Source organism: Elgaria multicarinata, chromosome 2 (genome assembly GCF_023053635.1).
Source record: "Elgaria multicarinata webbii isolate HBS135686 ecotype San Diego chromosome 2, rElgMul1.1.pri, whole genome shotgun sequence".
NCBI lineage: Eukaryota > Metazoa > Chordata > Lepidosauria > Squamata > Anguidae > Elgaria > Elgaria multicarinata.
In genome coordinates this window covers 84,296,392-84,308,800 of record NC_086172.1, presented here as the reverse complement: position 1 = coordinate 84,308,800, position 12,409 = coordinate 84,296,392, and the positions used below count along the sequence as shown (strand labels likewise).

At 41.4% G+C, this 12,409-nt stretch overlaps 1 protein-coding gene across 1 annotated transcript in view; it reads left to right on the top strand.

Annotated features, from left to right (window-relative positions):
- Positions 1-10,806, top strand: part of IGHMBP2 (immunoglobulin mu DNA binding protein 2) — an 87,356-nt gene extending 76,550 nt beyond the window's left edge. Inside the window, exons 14-15 of the mRNA XM_063117047.1 lie at positions 198-382; positions 9,539-10,806. Coding sequence (XP_062973117.1) covers positions 198-382; positions 9,539-9,736 — 383 coding nt within the window. The 3' untranslated portion in view covers positions 9,737-10,806. The remainder of the gene's footprint in view (positions 1-197; positions 383-9,538) is intronic.
- Positions 10,807-12,409: the final 1,603 nt, after the last annotated feature.

Here is a 12,409-nt window from a genome sequence, read left to right as displayed (position 1 = left end):
CTGCCATTCCATATATCTGAGGTGATTATTAGTCCATAGGTTTCTGATCCTAGCTATGGAGACCAAATTCTTTGTGACTTTTCCAGAGGACTGGATCAACACAGCTGTGCCTCTTTATGCTCATAATAAAACACTGTGTTGGAGACTTTCCTTTATTGCTTTCGGGTGAATTCTTTTTTTCCCCTTTATGCTTTTAGGGAATGCTACTGTTAAAGCCGGAGTGGAAAGTGCAACTGAGGAAGACTTTGATGCTATGATTTCTGCTGCAATTAAAGCTGACAATACATGTGGATTCTCCAAGTGCAAAGCCAGTGTAACAACCCTGGGACAGCTCTGCCTGCATTGCAATAAACGCTACTGTCTCAGCCACCACATCCCAGAGGTATGTCCTATCCTAGTTCAGGCAGGCCACCATCTTCTCAGGGCTTCTCTACATGAGGCTTTTATTGTGTGCTTGTGATTGGTCACTCACAGTAGTTAGTGGGTCTTTTACACAACATCGTCAATCTCCAGGGCCTCCCCTGTGCTTTCTGACCATCGTCACGACTTTTTTCTTAACAGGGAAAATGCAGTAATTAATTTTAATGGTGCTTTGAAACGCATGTATTTCCGCAATTCTGTTATACCACAGCACTATCCAGTGGCTGTGTAATGAAACATTTAGAATTTGCTGACAGAGGAAATACATCCAAAACAGCAAGTGTAAAGGAGCTGAGCTTAATCGCACAAAGACTCCAGAAGAGAAGCCCCAGTAAAAATGTGGGATAAAAGCCTGATGTAGAGAAGCCCTCAGTCTCTTGAATGTAGGCCTTCAGGTCCGAATTTCCCATAATGTGAAATGAGTGTGTCTTCTTTTAAAACATTTGACAGACTCAAGAAATATTGACGGCCAGTTCAACATGTGCAAATCCACTGACGGGCGGACCCTTCCCCCACAGCTTGTGTTCACTTTAACTTGTTATACATTTGAAAATCTACCCTTAGAATGTGGTGACGGAGGATGTCCAGGATCATGAAAGCGATAGACTTTAAAATGCACATGTGGTATAATTCATAAAGAAACCATGAAGTGTGTTTGACTCCAGTTTAATATCCTAATAACGGAGAAGACATCCTGTCCTGTGCTGTAAATGAAAAAAGAAACTTGCTCAGTGGTGCTGTTTTTACCCATACTTATTAAGAAAAATGAAGCATTTCCTTCAGTACTTTTTATGGATTTAGGTTTTTGATCTTCAGTAGAAATCTCCCTTCTCCCAAGCTGTAGTACAATGGTGTTGTTTTTTTCCTGACAAGATTCACAACTTATTTTTTCCCCAGACCATTAATAAAAATGCACCCCCCCACCCCTCTTCTTCCCTGTCCTCCCCTGGCTTAGATTTTAATTCTTTTTATTTTTGTGTGGGTGTCTTTGACTGGAATGAATAGGACAGGCCATTAAAAGGCACTTAACGTTGCAGAGCAAGGGATCTATGTTTAACAATGTGTCACTGTGGAAATAATGTGACTCTTCTGCGTCCTTTCCCACCCACCAAGCATCTGAGTCATTTCCTCTTTACCTTAAACCACCTCTTTACTTTTTACTTTGCAATTCACATTCCTTCCCCCTCAGACTGTTCAGATGTTCGTAGGAGGCAGATGCTCTAGATCAAGTCTAGGCAGAAAATAGATCTCCAAATGCTTTGGACTTCAGTTCTTAGCATTCCTCACCATTGACCATACTGGCAGGGGCTTCTGGGAGTTGAAGTCCAAAACATCCAGAGATCTACTTTCTGCTCACCTCTAATCTAGAAGAGAGGTGGAGAGTTATATATGGAGAGTTGGTGATGTTAGCATGGAAAGGGCCACCATTCAGCAGTAAAGCATATGCCACACATTTAGAAGGTCCCAGGTTCAACCTACAGCATCTTAAGTTCAAAGATCCTAGTTGGCAGGGTTGCAGAAGGCCACTCCCTGAAACTTTGGAGAACTGCTCTTAGAGTAAACAGCACTCAGGTACATCGTCTAATGGTCAGAACTAGGCAGCTGCAAATGGCGCTAATCGCAGCCTGTGCTCTGCTCAAGCATCTGTGCTATAGTTTCATCTCTCTGCCCCAACTCCCATCGCTTTGACAGATGTCTGTACAGCCGTTTTGCTTGTGTATCATGCACTAAGAATAGATTTAGGTAAAATAGGTTGCGCAGAGCCTTTACTGCTCTCTTGCACAAGCAGTTCTTGTCACACTGGTGCAGCAGCTGACATGGGTGCAGCAGGATTTGTGATTAGAGATCTACTTTATCCTAGATGTCAACTGAAGCTAAAGAGCCCCATCTGCCCATCACTGCAGTTCTAGCAAAGAAGTGGGTGGGATGTTAGGGATTCTCTGCATGTACTCAACGTGTTTTCCTAAGTCTCGTATAAGGTGGGGATGTTTCATTCTGCCTCTACAATTCTGTCAGGTCTACCCACATGCTCTACCAGTGTAGCACATGAAAGGCTTCTGTGCCAGAAATAATAGCATTGATTTATCAACAAACATTGCTTCCAGATTTCCTGTTTATGTCCCTCTGATTTATTTGAGGTAGTTGGTCATATTTGTGCTATTAATCTCATGGGGAAAGTGTTGCAGCTAGCTATTGAGGACATCTTTGATCGATAGTGCCTGAAATGTTTGTATTATGAATTAACTGGCATTGTGCCAGAAGTTGGTGGTGGTTTTTGAAAAACCACACACATCATAAAATAGAGTTAAACAGCAAAATGTACTAATATTTCCTGTGGTGCATGCCACATGGAAAGATTATTTATTTATTTATTTATTTATTGCATTTCTATACCGCCCAATAGCCGAAATTCTCTGGGCGGTTTACAAATTTAAGACAATTCAAAACAAAACAGTATAAAACCATAATATAAAATACAATATAAAAGCACAACCAAGATAAAAACAGCAGCAATGCAAAAATGCAAATTTAAAAATACAAATTTAAAACAGCAAAGTTAAAATTAATTTATAGACTCTTAAAATACTGAGAGAATAAAAAGGTCTTCACCTGGCGTCTAAAGGCATATAATGTAGGTGCCAAGCGAACCTCCTTAGGGAGCTCATTCCACAGCCGTGGTGCCACAGCAGAGAAGGCCCTTCTCCTGGTAGCCACCTGCCTCACTTCCTTTATTGAATTAGAAGCATTTTCTTCTATGTATGTTTATGATGGAGAAATTTCAGGTGCCTCAAGGCAAGTTTGAATCAATAAAAATCTGATTAGAATACTATGTGAATAAAGAAATTGAGTACAATACATTTTTGCCTGAATAACGTGTGGGGAAAGATCCCAAATGTTTGGGTACTCAGATGTTTGCATAAAAGGGATTGTTTACATAGGATCATACTGACAAAGGGCTACATGAAGGACTTGCTGTGATCTTGAAAAACTAAACGGCCGTTTGCAGTTCTCCTTACATGTGAGCAGCTACAACCACCCCAGGTACATCCATGCCCATGATCTCATAGGGCAATATCGGTGTGGACCAAACAATGCATGAATGTAGCCACAGCTGTTCACATGGTTCTAGTGACTGGAAAAGTTACAATTGCAAATGCAGAAATAGTTGCTAGCTGTTTCCCCACCTGATCGCAGTAGTGCAGCTGCATCTAAATAAGGAAATCCGTCTATGTGAACTGACCCCTAAGCATGACAGGAAAATGGGATCAGTGGTACTGCTAGGTAATTTTAGACCCGGAGTTAATGATCTTATGTGGCACCTCTTAGATGGTCATGTGTTTTAGTTCAGTTGCGAAGCTCACAGTTAACATTTCGCTTCTCCACACACCCTGCCACCATTCCATCGTTTTCAACTGCTTCTACATCCTTGGTACATCAACAAAACAACTACAAAAAACTGTTTGCCAGCCCTGCCTTTAAATAATAATAATAATAATAATAATAATAATAATAATAATAATAATAATAATGAGGAGCACATGCAGTTTTGCAATTTAAACTCTCTGAAAGCATTGCACTAACATGACTATAGGAGCTTGTCTTTACGCCACCGCTTTGGTACCGCTTGCCGCTAAACCCCGCAGTTTCGCTGCTGCGGGGTGGTGGTGGTGGGCAATCCCCATTGCAGGAGGCAGCGTGGGCTTGCAGGGCCCACCACCTGGCCTCTGCCCAGTTTCCAGCGGCCAATCATCTATCGCCATCCACCCCAGAAAGCCCCCGGCTCAATGCTGGAGCAAGGTCACATGGCAGGAAGGGTTGTGGCGACCTCGCTTGAAAGGAAAGAGTCGAGGTAAGTTCCCAACTTTTTTAACATGCAACTTCAAGGAAGTTGCAGAGCCACCGCGCAGCCGCCGTGGGTCAAAGAAGATGTATAGACAGCCCCCAAGAACATACAAAGCCATATGCCAGCCCAAGTCCTGACCTGTTTGCTGCTGCTCTCATTACCTGCCACCCTGTGGATGGTCATTGGAGGGGGGGGGCAGAGCTGCGAGGCCCTGGACTTTCACCCTGAGATCCAGCCCCTGCTGCACCACTGAATGGCATTCACATTAAGGGCTTGCTGTTGGATTTTAAATATGTCTGACTTGAAGAAGAGAGCATTTTCTCCTTCTGGCATATGCAATCACCAAAGTAATTTCATTTTCAGCTCCAGTTTTAAAGCTAGCCATTTAAAGAAATTGCAATAGAGCCCCCTGGTGAAGAGCTAATTGCTCAAACCATATTGGGATTTATACTGCTTGGATTAATAAACTTAACTCTTGCACCTGTTGGAATTCTTTCTGAATTTTAAATAGATCTGATTTGAGGAAGAGAGTATGTTCTCCTTCTGGAATTAAATCAGTTCAATGATTATGGGACAAATCCATGTAGAGCTCAAGGCTTAATTTCTCTCAGTCCATATTTTAGACTAGTTAAGTTAAAACTGATAAGATGTTAAAGATCTTTGAGGGGAGCCTGAATTTGGTCCAGCGCAGTCCCAATCAAGTTGCTCCTGGTCTGCAAATCAATTGCCATTTGTTTTGTTTGAGAGTTTTGTCATATATATTTTTGAAGTTGTTGATAAAATCCAGATGTGAAACTCATTAAAACGAAGTTTTCTGATATACTAGCAATAACTACAATGCTGTTTCACTTTAATACATCTTTCTTTCCAGCGAGCCAGCCTGCTTGCATTTCATCACTTACCAGTAATGAAATAAGCCTCAATTAAAGCTAAGTTTTCAGTCATTAAACTTCCTTATTTTATTAGCATGCCTACTTTTCTCTCAAGTTATATTTCCTCCTGATATATTTACAAGAAACATTCTACTTACAGTAGCTTTACCTTGACCCTAAAAACCTTTCAACACTGAGGTATTGCATGGCTCTTGCCCAATTCCTTTCATATATGCAGGATGGATTCTATTTGACTAAGATATTAGGAGGCTGTAATAATTTCCTTCCTTCCTCGAACATCATTTCCCTTCCAAGACACTTCCTAAACGTTCCCTTATATTTTTCTGTCTTCTAGAATTCATCACACTGGTGTTCTCTACACACTGGCAATCCTTAATTCCCTGTAGTTTGTTTTCTGCTACCTATGTTTATTTAAGGCCAGCAGTTGTGCCAGAGGGCAGGCCATGATATTAAATCAAGTCTGGGAGATGGTTTCATAAGAAGTTTAAAAAATCTAGTCTGGAGATAAGCAGAGAGAAATAGAAACCTAAGACTAAGCAGATGTAGAACAATCTGAACTAAGAGACAGAAGTCATCTCAAAGTCAAGGCTGTATTGTCCTACTCTTCTACAAATTATGTTGATATGAAAGATAGCACTTATCTTCCATCTAGAAATTTTGAATGGCCCTTGGCATCCACTCCATTTGTGGCAGGACCCAGGCAGAAGTTGAATGAAATCTGAAATGAGACTCAAAACATTCCAAAATTGGTTAGAATGTGGCAGCACTGGGCACTCTGATCAGAGGCTGAAGTTTTAGTGGTCAAGAACTGATGAGAGCATTCTGTAGTTTTATCATCACAGTCCAATCTGAAATTAGATGAAACGGTTTACCTGTGAACAAATCTGCTCTTTCCTAATGTCAGATTTGAACGCTCTCTCGGCAACTCTGGAAGCAAAACTGCTTTCCAATTAAATAAAGGTTTCGTTGGTTAGGCTTGCAAAAGTGCACTTTTCTAACCTGTGCTTCTCTGATTGCTGCTGGGAGCAAAGACAAAGTTTGAGGAACTCCTTGTCTTCCAGCAGGATTAGGATGGCTCTTGCACTTTCTATGGCAGTTGTGTTTGGTTTGAGAAAGGCCAATATATGTGTGGCAGACATAAGAACAGCCACGCTGGATCAGACCAAGGATCCATCTAGTCCAGCACTCTGTTCACACAGTGGCCAACCAGCTGTCCATCAGGCACCTGTAAGCACAAGTGCAACGGTAACCTCCCACCCATGTTCCCCAACAACTAGTAAACTATTATTGCAAAAAGTAAACTATTATTGCAGACAAGCACTGTTGTTGCATGAAATACGGTGAGCCCTTGATGACTTAGCTCCAGCAGCATTTATTTTAGAGTTTATCAGTAGGCAATCGCTGGTTCTGCCTGTCCATGAAAGTGAGGTTCCTGCTAAAGTCCTTGGAAAAATTCTAATGCAACGAAGCCAAATCACAGTAACCTACTGGAAACTGCATCTTTACTTGTGTTATGGGAGCTAGTAATTTCTTCAGTCTCTCTTTGTTTTTTGTCCCCCCCCCGCCGCCGCCTTTTCTGTCACATGTGTTTACTGTTCATTGCTTTTATAACTCTCAGCACTTTGAACTCATCCAGCTGAACAATCCAGCTGTGTTCTTTTTCTATTATACAAGCAACAGTGGAATCAGCAGCCGCAAGTGAGATATGACCTGACGGCGCTGATTATCTTCCATGCAGCTGGGCTGAGCCCAGCTCACTCCTTCTTTAATTTGGAGTTACCAACTGAAGCATCAGCATTTTCTTAATGAAAGGGTCAGTTTGGACTCTTAAGGGGTTGCCTACCCACTAGGCAGGTTTAATAATAGTTTTTGCATGAATCCAGTTTAATGTTATTTTTAAAGCTGGTGACGCCTTCACTGTAGAGCTGGAAGTAGGGCTGCTTATAGACAGCAAAACCTTCCATGGTTTTGACAGAGTTTTCAAGGACATCATCCTGATCCCGATTTCTATAGGAACTCACCAGTGTTAAACTTGATGCTGCATGTAGTGCAGAAAAAGGCTATTCTTTAATTGGAACGAAAGGCCCAAAGTGTGGCGCACTTTCACTCAAAGTATCTTGATCATGTGGATGGGCATGTTTCAGTGATTCGATTTTACTGTTCATGATTATCATCTTTACCATAAACATGGGTGATCGTTGCTTAAGAAGAGGCCTGCTGGATTGGAGAAAAGGCCTATATATTGGCCAGCCTTTGGGATGCCCACAAGTAGAACATGAGGGCAACAACCCATCTCCTGCTGACATTCCTCAGGAACTGGGGTTCAGAGGCATGCTGCCACCAACCTTGGAGAAGCATATAGCCATCAGAACTAGTTGCCATTGATAGACTGATACTCTATGAAATTGTCTGATCCCCTTTAAAACAATCTAAGTTGATGGTGATCCGCACGCCTTATGGTAGCAAATTCCATAGTTTAACTATGGAAGTAGTACTTGCTTTTATCTATCCTGAATCTCCTGCCATTCAGATCATTGGAGTATCTTGGGTTCTAGTATCTGCTTTCCCCACGCCATGCATATTTTTATAAACCTCTGCCATGTCCCCCATTCTGGCCCTCTACTATGATCTATGGTGATTCTGAACTTAAAACCATAGGGCCATGCCTCATGCATGCTTTCAGTATCCCTCATCACAGCTTTTGTTCTTCCATCTACTCTTGAGAGTCTTCTCAGTTGTGAGTAGATTATACTCACAGCACTTGCAGATGGGCTGCTGTGAAGAGGTGTGGCCTTTCCCACAATAGAAAACCATGTGTGAATGCTTGAAAAGGTTCATACAAGTCAGAATGACATACTAACTTTTGTGAACCGCCCAGAGAGCTCCAGCTATTGGGTGGTATACATAGAAATGTATAGAAATGTAATAATAAATAAACACTCAACAAACAGAGAACCTATTAAAAGCAACACTAGTCTATCTCTTGTGAACACAGCCTTATTGGGGACTTAATTGAGATTTAGCCTAAGCCCAATTTTAAAATTCATTTATTCATTCAATTAACTTACATGACCACATGAGTTGTGCCCCAGATCCAGCTCTAACTAGAGTCATATGGGCTAATGGAAAAGCTTACAAACAATATATAAAGCAGGGTTGCAGAAACTCAGGCCCAAGGGTCAAGTCTGGCCCTCTGGAGGTTCCAATCCAGCCCTCTCTAGTTCTCCAAAAGGCCCCAACCACTGATTATTAGCTCATTTCTCAGATTTTCTACAGTTTTCCCCCATTCTAAAAGGTGGAAGTGGCCCAGGTGCTTCACAATTCCTTGGAGACTTAAATACACGAATGCAGCAAGCTTTGGGGAAGCTTTTCCAGAGCTTGAGGGGCAGTTTGAAACTTATGGATCACATTTGTACAGAATCTAATTTCACATTCCAAGCCAGAGAAGAAATTCTTGGGGGAAATGACATTCAATTCATAATGCAGTTCAGCTGGACAGATTCATATTCCAAGCTAGATAATGATGAACTTCAGCAAAATCACTAGTGACAACCCATCTCTGGGAGACCAATGACACACAAGTTGTTGTTAACAACATGATACGTGTAGTTTTATTTATCTAACTTATCTATCTGATTTTTGGAGTAAGTGAAGAAAATACTTTAGCTTTCTGAAAGGATTATTTACTGTTCTTCTTTCATTAAGCTCAGAACAACTTATTTGGGCCTATCCAAGCATTTTCTCATCCAGGCATTGACTAGGCCAGCCTTCCTCAGCCTGATGCCCTCCAGATGTTTTAGACTTCAACTCCCATCATCCCAGCCAGCATGGCCAATGATAAGGAATGCTGCAGGTTGCATTTCAAAACATCTGGAGAGGAAGGCCAAAGCCTGCTTAGCTTTAATTATGTAACCAATATTATATTGGCAACGTACTACTCATTTTTGCCATTGCATCAATAGCTATGATGCATTTTATTATATTTATTAGGGCTTGATTGTTCTTGACTTTCCTCATTTCTTCTGATTCTCTCCAGAAAGTGGCTTTATAATGTTGGCGATTATACAGCAATGCTTGTATTTATCAACCAGGGTGACAAAGGTGCTGGGATGATGGAGTGCTGGTGATTCTCCCTCCATTTTTGGAGCTAGTAAAGAAAAAAAGGATGTCTGATTTAATTTCTCTTTAGGTTCTGCCAGGGGTGAAATGACCTTTATATTTATTTATTTATTAAAAGAGACATCAATAAGCAATTGGACTTAGAACAACATTCAAGCTTATGATATGAGGAGCCCTAGCAATGATAGTCATTTGTTCTGGGCTGCAACATCTCGAGACTGCTTGGTGCCTCTCACTGATATTATGGTTTTATTTCCCACAGATCCATGGGTGTGGGGAGAAGGCCAAAGCCCATGCCCGGCAAAGGATCAGCAGAGAAGGTGTTCTGTATGCTGGGAGTGGAGTGAAAGATAAGTCCTTGGATCCTGCCAAGAAAGCTCACCTCCAGCGGCGACTGGACAAGAAACTCAGCGAACTGACTAGCCAGAGGAAGAGCAAAAAGAAAGACAAAGAGAAATGAGAGGGTTTGCTTTGTGAAGCCCTGATTCCAGTCAGGTGCCATCTCCAAACAACATGCTCAGACTCCAGAGGAAAAAAACCAATGAAGCTCTTAAACTTTTTAAATTCATCCCCCCTCCCAATTGAAACCAGGAATGTGCCCTTTAGCTTGACAGTTCTCAGCAGGCTGAAGACTGGTTCTCATTGAAAAGCCCTATCCACAGCTTTTAAACAATGTTCCAAGTTGCACCTTGTCCTGCAAAATGTATTTATACTGGTCATGTCAAATCTATAAAGCATTGTTGGTTAAGGAAGAAGGTGGGCAGCTTTTGTTTGGAGTAACTATCTTTATTGGTAAGGTAATAAGTGTACACTGAGTGGGTGCATAGTAAATGCCTTGAACAACGAACTGTCCATTTGACATTCCATGGTAATGTAATCATCGTTCTCCACGGGACACTGAGCTTTCATCACAACTGAGGAGGAGAGAGTAATAGAAACAGCCCCATATGATTCCCAAAATTAAGAGAACATAGACAGTATTTTCATTTCCCAAGCTTGCTAACTTTTATGTTGAAGATATAAATGAAGTTTTTGAGAGGACGTAGCTAAGGTTTCTCTGCTTATGGCCGTACCTCATAACTGAAAAGAGTGCATTTGTACAAACAACTAAGAACTTAAAGCTAGAAGAATATTTTTTAGCTTACAGGTCCAACAAATGTCAAGGGTTCCCATACTAATGGTGATGAAACTGTTAACACACCATGTGTTGTTGTTTTAAAAGCCATTGCTCCCAAGTCCTGCACTTTGAACAGTTTCTGAAGCTTTTGAATACTGAATTTACAATGGGGCAAAGAATTTATTATTTATTTATCTTGCTGTATTTTGTGGTTTTTATTTTTGTAAACTGCCCAGAGAGCTTTGGCTACTGGGCGTTCTAGAAATGCAATAAATAAATAAATGGAATTCAAGTAAGAAGTCACTAAGAATGAAATGCCCTTGCCCAACATAATTGTTCACAGTGAATTCATTGCAAGTCATTTGAATGTTGAAGAAAGGTGTGGAAGTTGTGTGTTAGCATGGATAAAGGTGGTGATTGCACCATTAGTGTGTAAGATGCATCACTTTGAAAATTAGCAATTGGACAGCTTCAACTAAAATCTCTACCTATAAAGCGGAACGTATGTGTGTGTCATGTATGTCCGGAAATGTTTACTTGACATTTGACACAGTGATACATTGCAGGTCTAGCACTGGCCTACCTTGCAGGGTTGTTGTGAGAGTGAGACAGGTAAAAAAACATACAAACTTAATTTGTTTAAAAGTTAACTCACCAGCCTACTACTATAAGATGATTACCTCACAGACATATATATTAGGGGGGGCCGAGCAACACTGGGCATATCAGCTAGTTAAAATACAACCCCACAAACAGAGAGAGAAATCCCAGATCAACTCCACAAGTGCCTATTATAGTTCCCAGATGCCTGAATTTTCCTTGTACCCTCCCTTGCCTTTTTATCCCCAAGAATGCCTGCCCATTTTGCCTGGTGGAAGAAAGCACAGCAGTTGGTTTTGGTAACAGAAGATCTCTCATTTTTCTCTTAAAATTGCACACCCTTTTTTGTTTCTTCTTGGAAAGCAACTATAAAACCTCTCTTAAACACACGTGACATTTCAGGCCATTATTGGAACCAAAATTAAGAAGTCCAAACCTCTGAGGGGCATTGCTTCCTTTTAAGAGAATGGGACGATTATAGGAACAGGATAGGACATATGGAGAAGATTTTCATGCTTGTATTAAAACATGTACTGTGGTATAAAAACATGTACTGTCTTTAAGGAAAGAACACTTCTTGAAAGCATCTATCCAATGTCCTAATCTAGCCCCCATTAATGCTTTTTTGCTCTTAACCAGGGGTGGGCAACCAGTAGCCCTCCCATCATCCCTGGCATTAGCCATGCAGGCTGGGCCTGATGGAAGTTGGAGCCCAACAACATCTGGAAGGCCACATGTTCCCTACCGCTGCTCTTGCTATTCCTCTGAGGTGTGGGTGTGCTGGCATCTCCCCCAAGAAACACATCAAGCTGTCTTATGCCAAGTCAGACAAATGGGTCCATCTAGCCCCACAGTTCTCCCTGTCCGGACTGGCCGCAGCTCTCCACGTTCTCAAGCAGTGTAGCCTTTCTCAGCCTTGGATTGGGAGATACTTTTAACTAGATACGTTGGGACTGAAACAAAGCATGCTGAACATGTGTTCTACCACTGTGCATTGAGTCTTAGTTAAGAGCAGAGGTGGGCAACCAGTGACCTTCCAGATGTTTTAGCCTACAACTCCCATCATCCTTCACCATTGGCTATGCTGGCTGGGGCTATTGGGAGTTGTGGGCCAGGATATCTAGAAACAAGTTGCCCATCCCTAGTTTAGAGCCACAGAACTTGTGGGGTAGGTAGGTTTTCTCTCTCTCAAATACACACAAGTTCTGGTAAAGGTAGACATCTTATTTGGGCCTTTGAAGCTGTTAATTTTTACAGAGCCAGGCACTATAGTTATCCTGTGTTTATTTCATGATGAGGAGAAATAGCAGTCCATTTTCATGACAGTTGTCAATGTCATGTAGCATGTTAGCTCTTTATTTTGTTCCATGTTAGCTCTTTATTTTATTCACAGTTACTGTCAAGTAAGAAAGAAAG